The 19,227-nt window shown below is 36.4% G+C and overlaps 1 protein-coding gene across 1 annotated transcript in view; it reads right to left on the reverse strand.

The window, feature by feature from the left end:
* Positions 1-547: 547 nt before the first annotated feature.
* LOC139757799 (PHD finger protein 12) overlaps positions 548-19,227 on the reverse strand; it is a 29,028-nt gene continuing 10,348 nt past the window's right edge. Inside the window, exons 6-15 of the mRNA XM_071678620.1 lie at positions 17,619-17,751; positions 16,091-16,261; positions 15,310-15,672; positions 13,821-14,137; positions 13,483-13,604; positions 12,561-12,806; positions 9,770-9,852; positions 8,568-8,774; positions 6,671-6,804; positions 548-906 (exon numbers count right to left, since the gene is read on the reverse strand). Coding sequence (XP_071534721.1) covers positions 693-906; positions 6,671-6,804; positions 8,568-8,774; positions 9,770-9,852; positions 12,561-12,806; positions 13,483-13,604; positions 13,821-14,137; positions 15,310-15,672; positions 16,091-16,261; positions 17,619-17,751 — 1,990 coding nt within the window. The 3' untranslated portion in view covers positions 548-692. The remainder of the gene's footprint in view (positions 907-6,670; positions 6,805-8,567; positions 8,775-9,769; positions 9,853-12,560; positions 12,807-13,482; positions 13,605-13,820; positions 14,138-15,309; positions 15,673-16,090; positions 16,262-17,618; positions 17,752-19,227) is intronic.

Below are 19,227 nucleotides of genomic sequence, written 5' to 3' on the forward strand. Positions count from 1 at the left end.
GATGATCAGTTGTAAGAAATGGCATAACACTTTCAAAGTCCCAACAACAGGCAGCACAACAAATGTACTAGTTTAAAAACCTTTACATTTCTACATCACTACTTTGTATTTGTGCATATACCTCCCAGCCACATGTACATCACAATTATCTGGATACGGTAATCATAAACCCAACATGCTGAGCTGGTGCACTGAGCTGCCTCTGATCATCGGGTTAACTGGTAGACGATCTTGGGAAAACTCTTCACTGTGGGCAAGATGTGAAGATTCTATGACCTATAAATGGTCAGAATACATGAACACATCAGTCTTGGAGATTCTGTTTATAAAAGAATTAATGAATGCCCATCACTTTCAGAATATTTTCCATACTTTGTCTATCGTCATCAGTAATAAAATAAAACCTTTCTGTTTTTATGACAAATATTCTTTTGCACCTGAACAAGATTCAATCAATTCTGTTTTCATAAACAGTATTTTAAAAAATACCCATTCCAGTCCATGATGGGCACCTAAGATATATAAATCTATTAAATATTCTTTCTGTAATTTTGTCAATTCACCTAAAGAAAATCATATAGTTTCTCTATAATATTATTTACTCATTACACTTATTCATAAACACTCCATTCACGGAAACTATAAATTCAAGAAAACTTGTTATGTACAAGTCAATTATCTAACACTGTTTTTCATGACTTTGAGTTCTTTTCCTCCTTTCTGGTCTTTTCATCTTCCTCCTCCTCTTCATCATCCTCTTCAACCTCTTCCTTGACCTTTGCTTCCTGCTCTTCTTTTTCTTCCTCTTCCTCTTGCTTGAAAAACTTATCATATGTACTGAGAGTTGTTTCTACCCAATCTGCTTTACTAGCCTCTTCCACAATGCTGAACACAAACTGCAGGCATCTGGAATAAGTTAAATATAAGAATGTCTATACTAGGTATGTACATTACTAGATTGGTTGGCCTCAGTTGTTCATGAGGGCACTACCAAGTTCAAACTTGGAGCTGTCTCTTCTTTTATGAGTGGTCCTTTTCTTACAGCGCTCCTGGGGACTTCAACACATAGTACCAAACATGAAGAATTATTTAGCTAAAATTCTGAACACCAACACTTAACAAGACTGTTTATGTACCATCCTGGTTAGAATATGGAAAACAGCATTCTTGACACAGATTAAAGATTATGTCTATTCTTAAGGAAGAATAAATATCAATATAATTTTCACTTTAACCCAAAGAACTTGGGCTGAAGAAGTGTGCAAGAAAACTGAAAGACTGACTGCCTCTTTTCAAACCATGGCACTGGGAATGGATTAAACTATTACTTACCAACAGATAGATTCTAGAAACAGAGGTCTGAAAAATGAAAGAACCCCCTGAACTTAAGAAAATTAATTTCTCATGCTTATGTCATGTGTTGGGACACACTTTTGTTAGCTCTCTGCACACTCTATGCTTAAATTCTACACATTCATTAGAACTTTTAGTGTACCTCTATTTCTTCTTCCCTACGTGCTCTATTCTCAAATTCAGCTTTCCCACCATGTAGCACCTTTACCCCTAAACACTAAATATCTTCGACAGCTTCTCCATCTCCTCCATTCAAACTAATACTATACTGGGGGACCTTACAAGATGATGGGGTAATGTTCCTAGAGATCCTTCATTATAGTGGAACGTCGTTATGTGAGTAATTGCATGAGAAATGTTTCAGCTCAAATATTTCCCATCTAATTCTCACGTATGAACTACACCTGAAACATCTCAGCTTACCATTATGATGTAATTCAAACTTTCTGAATCAGCAATTGTTGCCATTTCATGTGTAAATATGATAATATCTAATAATTCTTACTAAGAATGCTGGTGATGAGGGATTAAAGTAGGTGGTGGTGGTGGGGTGGGGTGGGGCTTAAGGGAACAGTTTGTCAAGCTGTCCAAATTCAGTTTATCCTCTTCATTATGTGATATCTATCACTGATGTTTTGCTATTATACCATCTATTCAAACATTTTCATGTTAGGTAAATCTCACTTTTATGGCAGCTTAAAAATATGAAAACTTGGTGTTCCTTATAAGGTTACTGACAGTAGCTGGAATATGAAGAGAAACATTATTCTCTTTGATACCATTATACAGTGAATCATAACTGAAAAACTTACAATTGTAAAGATTTCACTTTAAATGGAAAAGAACTGAATAAAATAGAAAACTTAAGGGTGTTCTATGAATTTCTACCCTAACATTGCTCTGTGATCTGTTATTTCTTAGGGATTGCCTGTACTCTTTAATCACTTGTCTGAACACTTGAGGGCCTTAATGGGTCCTGAACTGAACTGAGGTATGAAATAGATGCCAGATGTCAACTGCAACTCTAACAAGCACAAAAAAACAAACAAAGCACAAGTCTCCCTGAGATAACCATGGTGGGAACCATGGTGGGAGAAAACAGTACATGCCCTTAACCCAGGTCCCTGCAATAGGACACTGTAAACAATTAATATTCTGTGGGGATCAGATAATGATAACAGTCATTTATCATATCAAGACATATCTGTAGATCATAAGGTGTGACTTAAAATACAATCTCCTAGCAAGAGGCAATGAAACCGGAGAGGAACTCCAGGTCAGAGTACTTTTCCTGGAGGATTCAAATGGTTGTAGAATGCCAAGATTCAAATGCATAAATGTTGCACTGAGGTTTAATGGTCTATTATGCATTTGGTTTAAATGGCCCTACTTTGTATATGCAAACACCGTAATGATTTAAGATTTAACCTGTAATTCCTTCCTCTTCCCTTTATAGAGGAACAATTACTGACTCTGTCAAATAAACAGGCAAATGATCACAATTCCATGCTGCCAAACACACTTTTACAACTCTACCGGCATTCTTCACTATCTAACTCTTTAATCCACCTATACCCACAGCTTTACCATTTTTCAGGAGTAGCAATGATCTTTCTACCTCTCTATAACAATTCTGAACTTCTGACTAGTAATTCTATTGTACCAATACCTAATACATGTGTCTCTTATACCATCATCCCCATCAGTTCTTTGAAATATTTTCTCCATCCCTACAAGGTTTGTTTCTTAAAATCTCCAAAATGTGTCTAATACAAATCTGCTTTTCACACAGCAATTCCTTTCTGTACCTATTTGTCCTGTTCCAGGACAACATATTCTCCCTTATAGTTTCATGCATCCTTTTTCCAAGATTCTCATGAGCTTTTCTTTAGTTCTTCTGTATCATCTTTTAATTTCTTTATGTTTTCCAACTTCCCTAAACTCAGCCACCAATTCCTACAGTTTTTCACTTGAATCTCCCACTGTTGCTGGATCATCAGCAAACAATAACTGACTCATCTCCCTTATAGTTTCATGCATCCTTTTTCTCAGATCCTCACTAACTTTTCTTTCATTCTTCTACACCATTTCTTCTTTTTACTATTTTTTAAACTACCCTAAACTCAGCCACCGATTTTTGCAGTCTTCCACTTGAATCTTCCACCAGTACTGGATCATCAGTAAACAATGGCTGACTCATCTCCCAGCCCTCCACCCTCAAAAGACTGCTACCTGCTCTTTTCTCCAAGGCCTGCGCATTTTCCTCCCTCACTACCCCATCCATAACAATATCACATAGGCAAGGCGACATCACACAACCCTGCTGAAGACCTGAAACCACTCATCCTCCTCTACCTATTTGAACATATGCCTTACTTTCTTAATGAAAACTACTCAATGTTTCAAATAGTTTTCCTCCCACATCATATATTCATAATACCTTCCAAAAAGTATCTCCATATCCATAAATGCTGCTTACCAATCCTTCTGTCTCTTTAAGTATTTCTCACATACATTCTTACACCTGTTCCACACATGCTCTTCCACTCCTGAATCTACTGTGTTCCTCCCACTGTAATGCTCTTTTCATACAGTTCAAGTTCTTCTAATCTTTCATGGCAGTTCTCATGCTCCAGTCCAGACATGCTACTTGCACAGTGTTTCTATATTCTTACTATCTTTTTCATATCTACTGCTTTTTCTGGTTCTGCACATCACACATTTTCATTATCAATTTTGTCTCTTGCTGTGAGTGTTCTTAATACCAGACCAATCATATATATCAATTATTTGGCTTGAATGCATATGTCTTAATATATTCCTTAAATTCAGTTTTCTTTACAATAATTTCCAAATCCCTAAGGTTTACTTCACTTTCCATTATTTTTCCTGAAGGCTCTTTTCTATGTAGGCACTGAAGTATTGAAGGTTACCAAGTGACTAGTTCAAATTTCTCTTCCTTAAATTCCATTGGGTTCTTTTCTGTCAATTTACATATATCATTCAAGTCTTTATCAGGTCTTTCTTGGTTTTTTCACCTTCCACTCTTTTACTTATTCTCATGTCATCTCAAAAACGTCTGATATACTCCCCCTCTCTCTCTCTTACTTCTTTATCTATGTCTGATATAATTACAAAGATTACTAAAGCTAGAGTTATTTTTTGCAGTGCATCTGAAAATGTATCTTTCATCAGACATGTTTCCATTTGCAACTACTTTTAGCTTAATGTTAGTAAAATATTCTTTGATCCAAAGTGTCCCTACCTACCTATGAGTACCAATGATGACATTTTGCCAAAATAACAGGGGTAATGTATCACAGTAACTCCTAGTCTTGCTTGCTGGATATCACTGCTTCTCTCAACCACTACTCCTCTACTAATTACATGCCTTGCTTGTTGTATAATGGAGGAATGGAAAGGAGAAACATAAGTGAGTCTTGCTACCAACATACCAGTACACTGATCATTTCCAATATTACCATCCACCAGAATTCTTCCAATGTTTCATGACCTTTTATATACCACTAGAAAACAATCAACTAGAGTAGGGTACATACAGATAAATAAACAGACTAACATACATGCAAGTTTTTAGGTCAGTAATACTGGAACCATAGTAATACAAATTCAATAGACATAAAAAGTATAAGGTATACACATACGTACACCACCCTCAATAAACTAAACAATACAAAAGAAAAGGGTAATGATCCACGAGGGGGTAAAAAAGCCAGCCTCACAACAGCATGTCTTGACAGTGCACAATCCCAAAGAATTGTAAGCTTTAATAATACAGCTAAAAATGAATGAGCTGATAGTGTCCAAATGGCTGTGGTAGCTGAATTTGCTGGGAGCAGGCCCAGTATGAGTGAGCAGCTGGTGCCTCCTTGCTGGATATCATGTGGAGAGGAAGATCTTGACCCCTTAAATTCCCCGGAAATATATCTCATGCTCATGGGACAGACCACAGAGGAGAGCAAAAAGGCTAAAATGAACCCAGAAACTAACAGCAAAACTGAGGGGATGAAATATATGGAATGCTATGACAGCTACATCTATATTGCCAGGAAAAAGAAAAATACATGTTAACCTCAGCATGGCAAAACAAGGAGGGAAATGAAAAAAAAAATATTTACCAAGACAAGATCTTCAACAAATATAAAAAAGTCCTTAAAAATGAAGGAGAGATTTTTTAATGACATATCCAGCTAAATGAAAAGCCTAAGAGGATTATATAGATCATTACAAAAATATTACATAAATGAATAAAAATAGTTCCAGATGAACACAAACTATTCTTAAACAAGAAGTGTATGTGGAAAGTGCAATTCATTCACCCTTCAACAAACAAGACAAAGCTTGTTTGAAGTACTCTCCCCCCCCCCCCCCCTCTCTCTCTCTCTCTCTCTCTCTCTCTCTCTCTCTCTCTCTCTCTCTCTCTCTTACACTCCCTCCCTCTTCCTTATTTTCTCTCTCTCTCTACCTCTATCTCTTCTCAACTTGTTCTTTCCTCCAAACTTCTCCCCTCTTTATTTATTCATAATACCTCTTCTCACACATTTGCAACTCTTTTCTTCATTATTTCATTTCCTTCTTTTTCCTTCCTTTATTTCTCTTCCACTTCCCTTGCTCTCCCTTTATAGTTTCTCCTTCTGTTGTTCTTACATGCTTTTCACTTCAATTATGGCACATGTGATGGAAATGGTGATACAATCCATGAGTGATAAAACTGAGGTATGCTACTAAATCCAACAAATTTTCATTTCCCTTACAATTAACATCCCCAGGTCTTCATAACAATTCTAATTAGATGGAAATAGTATGTATCTGAAATATTTCAGTTTTTATCATCTTTGTCAGTGATCACTAAGTTAATGTGACTAAGTACTGTAAATGTAATGCACTGCTGTTCTACAGGAAAGATGTGAACATACATTATGTGGTAACCAAAATGACAGGGGAAGCTTCTGCCTGTGACATTCTGCAATAAATGCTGGAATAAGTCTGCATGACAGAAAGACCCAAACATCAAAACATCTTTCTTTCCTCTTTCAAGCATGTTCGCTGTTTCCCGCATTAGCGAGGTGACATCGGGTCAAGATGACTGGGCCAGAGGGGAAAATCCTAACCAGGCTCCTTCCTCTGTTCGTTGGAAAGTAATAATTCAGAAAGAGAGAATTTCCAGCCCATCACTCCAGCTCCACTTAGTTGCCTTCTATGACATGCAGAAAATATGTGGATAGTATTCCTTCTCTATCCCTAAGGGATAATAGAAACAGTATACAACACCAGAAAAAGCTTAAACTGTACTTACCCGAATCTGAGATGTGAACCATGATGAAGAACAGCACCTCCTTCCCAGCCACCACTTCCTGGGTTAGAAGACGTTATACTTGAAGCACTACCCATCTTCGTTTTCCCTGGTCTGCAGTTACACCTTGATAATGTCTATGGGGGATATAAAAATGAAATCCGTTAAATTTCTAAAGTATGATGAAAAAAATCTTCAATATCACTGCAGAAGATATCACTTCAAATTTCTTGTGGATTTTGCACAATATCAATACCATAACAAACTATGAGCTAAAACTGCTTCAACAATGAGCTGGTTTTTGAATAAGTAAATAAGTAATGGTAACACACACAGTCTGACTGAGAGAGCTGACCAGGGGATGCTGAAATGGTTCAAACATATGGAGAGAATAAGAAAAGAAGACTGACTAAGAGAATCTGTGTGTCAAAAGCAGACTGAGCAAGCTGGAGGGGAAGACCATGGAGATAAAAGGATGGGGTAGAGGAGGATTTCGGGGACTGGGGCCAACCATTCAAGAAGATGAGAGCCATGCGAGGGAAAGAATGAACTGGATCAATGTGGTATACTGGGAGGAACATACTATTAATAGACTGATCCTGGAACTATGAAGTGGCCAAAGCAAACCATGGAGTAGTCTGTAAGGCTTAGTTGTGGATGAAAGATCATAGTTTTGGGACAATATATACACAACAGATGTAAGCAAATGAAGCCATTGTCAGTTCTTAACGCAAATTTGCCATGGTAAGAGAGGCACTGAAAAAAAAAAGTAAACAAGAGTATATAAAGACAGGGGAGTTAAGGTAATTGGGGAAGCACTGGTTATATGTGTGGGTGATGTGTGCGGCATACAGAAGTTGGGATGTGGACACATGAGAAAGAATGGTGAGAGGTGTACAGATGGTATCTTCTGGGAACAAGTGCAAGTGATTGGGAGGAATATAAAAGAAAGCAGAAGGTCAAAAGAAAGGAAAGAAACCTGAAAAAAGAAGGCAAATCAGAGCTAGGGTAAGAAGGACATGGCAGACTTGAGAGAGAACAAAAAGACATTTTGTAAACAGGTGAAAAGGGTGTGGAAGAAAAGAGATTACATATGTGACCACAAGGAAAGCAGAAGGGAAAGTGGTAACAAGCATAAAAGCAGGTGGAGAGAGGATCTTACAGGACTACTACATGTGTCAGATGACATGTATATATGGTAAGCATGGAACAAGGGGGCATGTTTAGTGAAAGAGTGACGGCAAATGGTAGATAAAAATCAGAGGTGGTGGTGAAAGCCTTGAGTAAGATGAAGTTTAGCAAAGTGACAAAAGTAGACAGGAGTGCAGATAAGTTTCTAAGGAAAGGGGATGACAGTGTTGTTCACTGGTCAATCAGGATATTTGTTATTCATTTACCCCAAGGTGATATGCCTGACAACTGGCAAAATGCATCTATACTAACCTCATAAAGAGGCAAATAGGATAAAAGTAAATACTTGAATTAAAGAAGTACAAGTCCTCTGAGTAAGATACAAATGGCCAACATGTTGATGGTGCTTGTGATATATAAACAAAACCTTTTTCTTTATCATATATGCATTTACAATCCTTAAATTAACTACACACTCAATCCAGGTCCATTCTGCTGTCTTTTTCCTTTCCTACAATCTCATCTTTCGAACTCATCACCTTATGTTTTCCTTAAAATTATAATATGCCCCTATTTATAAAGGCTTAAACTCCTTGAAAACTTGTAGATTATTCATTCCTATTTTGTTCCAAGGTCTGGCTTTAATAAGGAATTCTATCCATGACTGAAACCTTCGATATGAGGAAAAAGTAAAATCAATCTGTAGCTGACAAATATTTCTTTACTATGGATGAAATGAAAACCAAAAGAAACTTGAGTAATAACTCACCTGTCCAGGAGTATCTGTCATAGCTTCTTCAGATGGTCTGCCAGGAGGCTGGCCTCGTTTTTGGTTAATAATGGCTCGGACTTGTTGAAGAAGTGGAGGAGGAGGCGCATGATTCACAGTTTTTTCACTGTGATCATATCGGTACATCACACTGTCAACTCTTGTACCATGAGGACTATAGTTCAGAAGCTCATAATGGCCTGTATTCTGAAATGAAAGTATAGAATAAATTGGAGCTTACAACTGACTTTATGAAAGTATATCTCACAAAGGTAAAATATTATTAAAAAAGTTATCTATACATATACTGTGCATCTCATTCTCAAATCTCCACCTCTTTTTCATTACACCATTCAAACAACATTCATTCAATAAAGGTTACTGTCTTAACAACCCTCTCAACAATATCTCAACTGTTTAATTATGTCTTTCCCATTTTTCTCTCGATACTACAGTGTTAGGGGTTATCTAATACACTATATGGAATTTTGCAAATAACTTCAATCTCTTGTCTGTTAAGCCTTAAGCCAGAGACTTGTCAACAAAATTCAAAATAATGCTTTTTAAAATTTTCTTTATCAATAAGCTGTTATTTTCACATCTTTCTTTAGTGTCTTCATAAGCAATATAAATCCACCTATATGTCTCTCTTTCTTTCATTAGCAAGGTAGTACCAGGAACAGACAAAGAAAGGCCTCATTTGCTCACATCCATTCTTTACCTGTCAAGTTTAAGCAATCAAAGCCACTGCCCTCTATCAACAACCAAGCCTCACTGAACTTTCCATAGTTTCCCCCACATGCTTCCTTTGCCCTGGTTCAGTCCACTGACAGCATGCCACTCCCTGTGCAAGACATTGCTCCAATTCACTCTATCCTGTGCTTGCCTTTCACCCTCCTGCATATTCAAGCTCCAAGCATTCAAAATCTTTTTCACTTCACCTTTCTCCTTGTCCCCTCCATTTCTGACCCAAATATCTTCTTTTGTCAACTTCTCATCACTCATTCTCTCCATATGTTCATACCTTTTCAGCAAACCCTCTTCAGCTCTCTCAACCACACCCTTCTTATTACCACATCCCTCTTACCCCTTTTATCACTTACTCAATCAAACTATCGCACACCACACACCGTCCTTAAACATTTCAACTCCATTTCATTTCATAGATCTTGTCAATCTTCCAAAAAATATAACATTCTTACCTCATCAAAAAATATTGCAGCATGCTCCTGGGATGTGTAATTACAATGTCCATAAGTACTTAAGTCCACATGGTTGTGACTTCCTGTAAAGAGAATAGGTATTATTTGAAAAAATAAAATCAATGCAGTTTATAAGTACAACAAAAATGCCATCCAGCAATCCTGTCAGTGACTGCTGCCACCCGTACAGCCATTCAACTACCTATTCTTTTCTGTTTTTACTTTGTTCTCACCACTATTTAGGTAATTCATGGGCATTAAAATGTCAAGATGTGCAGTTTAGGAGTGTTACACATTATAATGCATAAATGAAGATTATATAATGATAATATATGGTATTTTTGACAAGTCCTAATGCAAATCTTTTTTTCATTCCCCTTATAATTAATTCACTCTTCACTGTGTGTAAAGAGCAAAAAATCATTACACTTGAAGAAATTTATCCCACGTATTCCCTGCGTGTCGTAGAAGGCGACTAAAAGGGGAGGGAGCGGGGGGCTGGAAATCCTCCCCTCTCGTATTTTTTTTTAATTTTCCAAAAGAAGGAACAGAGAATTGGGCCAGGTGAGGGTATTCCCTCAAAGGCCCAGTCCTCTGTTCTTAACGCTACCTCGCTAATGCGGGAAATGGCGAATAGTTTGAAAGAAAGAAAGATTTCTTAATTCATTTTCCCCATTTTTTTATGTTTTTAAGAAGCACTGATGCCAAGGATGGGAAATTTGTGGCTTTGCTTTAATATAAAAGTAATAAAAAAGAACCATTTACCATATCCATATTTTACATGAAATTCACAATCCTTGGGAATGCAGGTTGAAATTAATTTTGCAGCCAAAGATTAAGATTGATGGCCCCATTAATGGCTATCATATGTTTTCAGACTTCATACTACCCAACTAACAGCAGTTTTCCACCTCACATGATATGCTGCTTTCCTTTAATCTTCTCTTTAATCTACTGAATCACCTATCGCTACCACAAAATATACTGTAAAGGGCTGAACTTATCTGTCCCCTACAGTCATGTGCTGAATCATTTCAATGTATGCTTGGTAGTATAAATTAACACTCATATATCCCTTCATGCAGATACAGCAAAGAAAAAACTATCTTCTTAATCCTGGTAAGATAACCCTTAAAAAATAAGAACCACACCATTATAAATCTTTATGAATTTTATTTCAAGCTGACAACCAAACCTAGAGGCAGGGAACAAATTCATCCAGACTAAAGATCTAAAGCAAAAATGTCTCCACCATCCCCAACCCCACCTCCTGGGACTGGCCAAATACTAAGGTAATTTTAGTTAGTTCTTGCACTGTTTCAATGGGCCTTGAAACATGCTTGTTTGTCTGTCTGTGGGAAGATCATAAACAAATGCACAATACCTCTACCCCCTAGCCCCCACCCGAGGTAAGTTTGTGACTGTTTCCACAGCATATTTACTGTATCATTATTCTATTTTGTTTTTCCAGTATTTCAGATGTTGAGGTGAACTTCAAAATTTCTAAAGAATATCTAATCAAAGCATGGAGTGGCAATTTTCTATTGCCTCCAGCCACACTAGGGGAAGGGATGAAATTGCTAGGTGCTACACAGAATGGAAAACAATATACTCATGATCACCTGACAGCCTAAGCTAATGCACCATAATGAGCAATTGAGTTTTAATGAAAGAACAAAGTACAGTACTTACAATTCAGGTCATAGAAATCAAGAGAAATAAACAAGATATATGTATGATAAAGGCCATAAACAGAGACAATGAGATGAAATCATCACTTTGCAGTGAAAGAAATGATGAAGAAAATGCAAGCGACTGAAGGTTGGAGGCTGGGGAGCCACCAACTCACCATCACTCCAGCAGTATCATAGGTTTGGGAAGGCTTTTCTATGGTTTTTATGTCTATGAATGAGCATTAGCTAACACCTTACATATATGAGGGTCAAATAGAATGAAATCCTACCAAATACACCATATTCTAGAGAATAAATAATTGTATTTAACCCCTACACACTAAAACTGTCTCTAATGTTTACAGTGCTCTATCTGTAGGTGAGAATAAAAAATCCTTTGTGTAACAGCATATGAGTTGGTCCCCACTTCACATAAAACAATCAATGTGGAGAAAATGGAGCTGTTAAAAAGTGCAATGTCCACTTTACATCTGCTTGCCAAATGTTGAAGGTCAATTTCCTTAAAAAATCTTCACTGCAGTCCTACATAACTGCTAGTTACAATTATCCAACTTAACACAATTCCATAATAGTTCCCTTCCCCATTCTAGTATCTTTTCTTGATTCCATAAACTTGAAAACTCATACCTTTAATCATCTAGGTTCAACACCTGCTATTGATTGCAACCTTCATTATCTTACAAATCTAACTGCAAACAAGTTAATCTTAGTACAAGCTGAAAGCAATTCTTTCACTTTGATGAAATCAACATAAATGGGCATCAGGATTCACAGGAAATCCATAACAAAATCTCAAGTGGTACCAAATCATCCCTGAGATCAGGTAAGACTGATAAAATAAGGTTCACTACAATAATTACAGAACAAGCTGTCATCTTTTGGTCAATCTAGATTAAACCCTCCCACCCGGTAGGAGTATCAAACAGAAATTACAAGTGAAAAATATTTTCTTAATCAAAAGGAAGAATTCTACAACCCACTTTTTAAGGAATAATGTAGGACCTTAAGGAAAAGTAATGAAAAAATATCTAGTTTATCACTACGCATACTGCAATCCTTCAGAGAAACAATATAAAAAGTTCATATAAATTGTTTACCTTTGCCTATACGTATAATTCTGTAGGTCATAGCAATGGGCTGAGAACTATAGGACGGTATGGGAGACTTGACAGCCCAATCCTGAAGGTGAGAGTCTGGAACCAAAGGGCAGAGCAATGCATGGGCTGGAAGAGGTTGAGTAACGACTGGTGCAGGCGCGGGACTTGGTGGACAAAGCAACTCCTCTAGCCGTTGCCATGCCAAAACATCTACTACTGAACGCTCTAACTGACTCAGTGAAACCTCTGTCAAAGGAAGACAATACATTTCTGTAAGTATACAAAACATTAAGTGATACTATTGCAAGTGACGAAATGTCTAATACAAAATGCTCTCTTGTTATTACTACCATACTTAATTCATGGACTGCATTGATATTTTTGTTTAAATGGCATAATTTTCTGCAATGTAGCCTGAAAAGGTATTTGAAAGAGAGTTGACAGTAACACTCACTAAAATAGATGGAACCACCAATTTTCCATTCAGTGAACCAAGGAGAAATATTAGGTAAAATATGTAGAGTCTCATCCATTGTTCAAGGATATATACACTGCAAGTTGTAATACACAGCTGAATCACATAAAAGATTCCATCAGAGTTAAGTTGGTTGGAATGTTATCCTCAGGCCTTAAAAACCACATCTTGTTCAAGAAGATGGTATACTATCCATTTAAAATTAAATCTGACATGTATTAAAAAAAAAAAGTGGAATATGCTGGAATGTTAGAAGAGGAATACATGTGACATAAAAATGATTCAGGGAAATTTGACCCTAAGATGTGAATGGAAGACTGATGAAAAATGTTCAGAGGCATGTAAAGTAAAGCAATATAAGATTAAGTAACCTGAATTAAATGTGAAAGTGCATCAAAGTTATACTGTACAAGAAATCCGATACAAATGATGTTTTCTAGTTCTCACCCTGCTTGCCTGTGATGGAATTCTGTAGGGAAGAAGCCAAAGAAGTCAAAGTTTCAGACAATATTTCAGAGGCAGTTTGTTTTCTGTGTCTGGGAGCCTTTGTTCCTGGATTGGTAACACCCCTGCAAAGTAAGAAAACCACCTGAAGATGAGAAGTTCTAACCAAACTAGCAAATTCAAAATTTCAGTCATTTATTAGTATAACCATATCTAAGCAATTACAAACTATACAGATGTTCACTGCAAGATTGTTTAAGAAAATTTCAAAAACATTCATACCATGAGAATACTTAAGATAAAGTATCAGATAGGCAGGAAAAATAACAAGCAATACTTACTTTCCCTTTTGGTTTTTTAAAATTCCCTTTTTAGTAGGCAAATATGTTGGAGGAGGCTGAAAATTACTGTTCACAACTGCTTGTTGTCTTCGAGAGTCTGCAAATCTACTGTGTTTACTGCTTAGATCATGAGAAGTTAAGTCACCATTCATACATCCTGGTTTTTCTAAAGGAGGTGACATGTCCATATTGGTACCTAATGAAGTAGGTCCATTCATTTCTCCTTGTTTCTCTGGTGTTTTGCTTAGGGAACCTGTATTATTATTTGCCATATGCTTAACAATGCTTGCTTGTAAACATAATAATCCTGCCAACCACTGAAATATAATACAAGACATAAACATTAGATAACAATAAAAAACACATTCCATTCCCACAAAATTCTTTCTATCCACACCTTATATGGATCTTTCATATGCATACCTGAGTCTTCTAAATACCATGTTTTTACTACAGTATTTGCCCTGTCTTGCCACATAACAAGGTAGCTTATATAGAATCTCCCATAAAACCTATCTCATCACAGAAATTCTTCTATCAATACATTCGTCTTACATATAAATGCCCCTTAATTTCATTCTTCTAAGTATCTCCAGCACTTTGTATACATCTATATCTACACTCTCTTTTTTTCTTTTCTTTAATTCTTTCAACCTTACTTTCTCTTCACTCTATATTATCCTTAATTTCATTCTTTCAATTTGTCAAACATCTCTCCAACTATATTGCATCTTCCTTAATTTCCCCATTCTTCACTAACCTCTTGGAATTCCATAACCACTTCTCAGATAATCTTACCCAGGTAATTGCACTATAAAATGAAACCCACTACTAAAGACCATATTTCAATAACATACAATAAGAGATGTAACAGCTTTACCCAAACAAGCCTTACGACACCTGTTCAATCAAATTTTTCATTTCTGAACTTTCCATTATGGCTTAATATATATAAAAATACTTCCTCCATTATCAATTCTACTATGTATAGCACAACCATTTAAATCTTTTACAATTACTTCGTCTCATTTCCTCCTTTTAAATGATCAAAGCCCAAAACTTACTACCATCTTTATGAAACTGTATACTCTACCTCTGTTTCACCTCATTCACTTTTCATTGCTTATCACTTTCTAATTTTTTTCTTTGTTGTATTCCCCTTTGCATTCCCTTCTAATCTCTTCACTAACTCACTTGTGGTATCATTAACCAATATGCTTAATTCCTCTCGCCAAAGACATTTTGCATCACCTCACTTAACAATGCTTTTTATATCATTCTCCAAATTCTCATGTCACTTTATCTGCTGCACACAAATCTTCCAGCTTCCCACACATCACTAATATCTTTAAGTTCTCTCATGAAACAGAATTATAATCTGTTATTTCTTTACATCTTACCTATCATTGTCTCTTTAACTTTCACATTTTACCTTAAATTTCACCGTTAAACAATCTAAAATATGATAAAAATAATGCCCTTGATTCACCTCATCCATTTCTTCTTTTGTCGCCTTTCTTCTTTCTGTTTCACTTCTTTTTTCTTCAACTTTAGATTCCTTTTCTACTCCTTCTGTCCCATCCTGATGTATATCTGAATTTATAACTGGTTCTTCTTTCACTTCTACTCCTCGCCAATTCTGTTGATGCAACCAGTTTGTTACAGTTACATTTGTGCCACATGATGTCACTGGGATGGTAGCCACCCTACTGACAGCAGTGGTAGGTACAGTAGTAGCACTGGAAGCCTCTGTGTCATGGTCAGTAACAGAAGGAAGGAGATGTTGCGGGGGACTGTGACGCAGAAGCAAATCTGGTGGTTCTGAGTATTGCTCTTTGACAGCTAGTGGCACCTGAAGAAAAAACATATCAAATCACTATCTTCAAAACATAAATTTTCTTTATGCAAGTTAACCCTTAAAACATACTAAAAAAATTCAAACTTTTGTGTTTACTCTGCACAAAAAAAATAATTCACTCAAAAAATATGAAATATCTCAAAGAACTAGATATACGTAACATCCACAGTGTTGTATAGATGTGTCTTGGGCCCTGAATGCAAAGGGACAGAAGAAGGTGAACATGCTGAAAATGAAATGCTTGCGAATAATGTGTATTATGAGGTCGGGTGATCATATGAGGGATGAGTAAAATATAGAGTAGAAAAATACTTTGGAAATGAAACGTCGAGTGATAATACATGATGTGAGATAGATTGATCAGGTTCATGTATGTATAAACAGAGACACAATAATTCAAAGTTATACTTACTCGTATTCTTGACCTGAGGGCACGTTTAACTTTGTACCGGAAAGGAGGGTTTTTTCTGTGACACCGCTGAAGGAATTTAAGTCTTATGGAGTCTTGATCAACTGGCACGTTGAATTTGTCCCATAATTTCACCCTCTGACTGAGACTCTGAGATGTTAGCAGTGTAGAATCCTAGTTGAGTAAAAAATAGTCAAAATCAAAGACTATGAAAAACAAACAAAGTCTTGGGCAAGAAAGTACAAACAATTTCCACTAATATAGGAAACATAGTTCTGATAAAGAAAGACCTCTTTCTGTATTGTGACAAGTGTGTTCAACATGGAATGTGGGTCTTGAAAGTGAACAACCAACAACTGTCCCCTAAAGATGAGTCCACTGAGTAGTGACAATTCAGTTTCAAATAAGCACACTACAGGAACAGCATTTGCTGTGATGAATCACAGCAGATGAAAGCTAGACAGAGAGAAACGAAGCCTATAAATTTTGGTGGAGATAATCTATCTTCTGGCAAAGATTAGGCTTATAGGTACATTGCTGGTGTGGATGAAAGATAATTACTTGCCTGAAATGAAATGTTGGCTCCTAATCCTCTTGAAATAATGATCAGTTCACATCATAGTCCTTTACTCAATTCCTGCCCTAAACCATTGTTCTTTTTTCTTTGCATCTAGTCACACTTACTTCACATGAAAAAACAATTGAAGATAATCTTTGCATATCCTCTCCCTTCACATCTAGGTTAAAAGCAGATAAGCATCTCATAATTCTTATAATCATAGCCTAGCAAATTATTCTCCACAACATCCAATCTTCATATTCTATCCATCCTGGAAATTTAAATCCATTTTTTATGAAGCATACAACTTAAAGTATTTGCAGTTGATGGGCCATTCTAGGCTGTATGAGTATGGGATGCTTCATCACTTCTAACATACCACACCAAACTAATGTAACTTATTCTCAAAGCTCCATCAATTCACATTTTTCAAAAGTCTGATACCATATTTTCATCTAAACTATATGACAAAGAATATACTTTGTATATTCAAACTGTAACATTTCCATTCTTCCTTTTTACTACACTTTCAGAGCTTTACCATTGTCACAAACCCTCTACCAATCAAATAATGTGTTACTGCACTTACACTGTAGATACTTGATTGGTTTGCCACAATCAAAAACCCTATACAGTGATCAGTTTATGCACTTTTCCATTTCTCTCCTTTTAATGATTTCCTTACTCTTTTTCAGTCTCTTCGACTTCGCTAACTTTCATTCTTTTAAAAATTCTAATGCATGCATTAACTGATTTTCCTCTATGATACCTATACCAGCACTAAGAATTCTTCAGCAAATGCTTCTAATGCTGCTGTTGGGTCTTATATGTGATACTTTAAGGCATATATGAACTCAGTAAATAATGGTGTTGGGGCAGCAATACTCTTAATATGCAAGCCTGCTTGTAATGCAGGTACAGGTGATATAAACATATAAATTTGGCATGTTCCTCACATCAAAGTCCCCTTACCAAAAAGTTTTCAGGATGATTTGGACACATCCATTTTCCCATGGGTGGGGTGGTGAGTGGGGGGTCTAAACAGTCAAGATGGAAGAACAACTGGCAGTAATCACATGGTATTAAAGGACCAATTCGGCAACTCCTGCACAAAAGAAACAATATGAAAATCTATTAGATATCAATTCATATAAAACAAGTTCTACATGTAGTAGTGAATATTACTAGTTTCCATGTCAATCCATACACCCATAAATAATGCAGCATCACAAATCATGACAAGGTGATCAATACATTGCAGTATGATCAATACATGGTGTCCATGAAAGATTAAGAATGCTTCTGTTCGATTTTGTGGCAACAAGGACATTACTATATTGCAGCCTCTATCAGCATACCATACAGAAAGAGGAAATATCATTAACTGAGAATACTTGAGAACAAAGTCTGACAAATAAAACCTGCTCTGATGGATGAAAGAATATTTCTTGTCTAATTCAACAGTAGAACTTTCCACAAATATAACTCCTCCATGGCACCTCAAGTGTATGAAACATGGGCAATTCTGGCATACTTTTTGAAGTCACAGAATATCCTTGGTAAACACATTGACTAAAGCTTCATTCTCCTGGGATACAAATTCCAAGTACTCTATAACATTGAAAATGTTACCTTAATTAAACCAGATGGTGCAGATAATAAGATCATGTTAAAGACTGAAGAAAATGTAACTTTCTATCTACCATCTCCAACTCCATTTCCAGTTATAAAGGGTGGTTTGTAAATATACAGCACCTCAGTTTCACTCCTATCATCCTCAACCTACATCTAGCAAACTAAAAAAAGACATAGTCCTCCATGCTAAAAGAAACACTTCTTACTTTTTACTTTACATATCAAGTTAATTTGATATGTGAAGTTAATGTCTCCATTCACATCTCAACCTCTACACACAAAATCATTCTAATGAATGAATAAAAAGGCATAAAGGAAAGTAGGAAAGTTGAAAAATTAAAGAAAGCTTACCTTCCAAAAAAAGTTTAATGAAAAGCTGGGAAATTCTGAATCAGTAAAAGCAAAAGGAAGTAGATAACAGATACAGATTGGATGTTTGCAAATGAGATCATTTCCATTTGTTCCTTACATTACATCACTAAGGCACAAAAAGTAAAATTAGGTATAGGAAGGATTATCTTTTTATACTTTTTGCCATTTCCATTGTGGTGAGATGGCACCAGGAACATCCACTCTCTATATGTCATATAAAATACACTCTATCCAAAGCCAAGACACAAAGACCTTTCCATAGTTTCTCCTGAATCCTTCTTTTACCCTGGTTCGGCCCAATGACAGCATGTCATCCCCTCTATAATACATCGCTCCAATCAACTCTACCTAATGTGTACACACACACATCCCAGCATGTTTAAGCCCCAATCCTTCCACCTTCTCCTCATTCCTTACACTTCCATGTATACCCTCTTTGTCAGCCTGTTCTTCCTCATCTTTCTCATATGCCCAAAGCATCTCAGCAAACTCTTGCTGGCTCTTTCATAGATACCATTCTTACCACCACACCTATATCTTTCCCAATCATTTCCTATCTAATCAACCCTCCTCA

The sequence above is a fragment of the Panulirus ornatus genome, chromosome 28, assembly GCF_036320965.1.
Source record: "Panulirus ornatus isolate Po-2019 chromosome 28, ASM3632096v1, whole genome shotgun sequence".
NCBI classification, from domain to species: domain Eukaryota; kingdom Metazoa; phylum Arthropoda; class Malacostraca; order Decapoda; family Palinuridae; genus Panulirus; species Panulirus ornatus.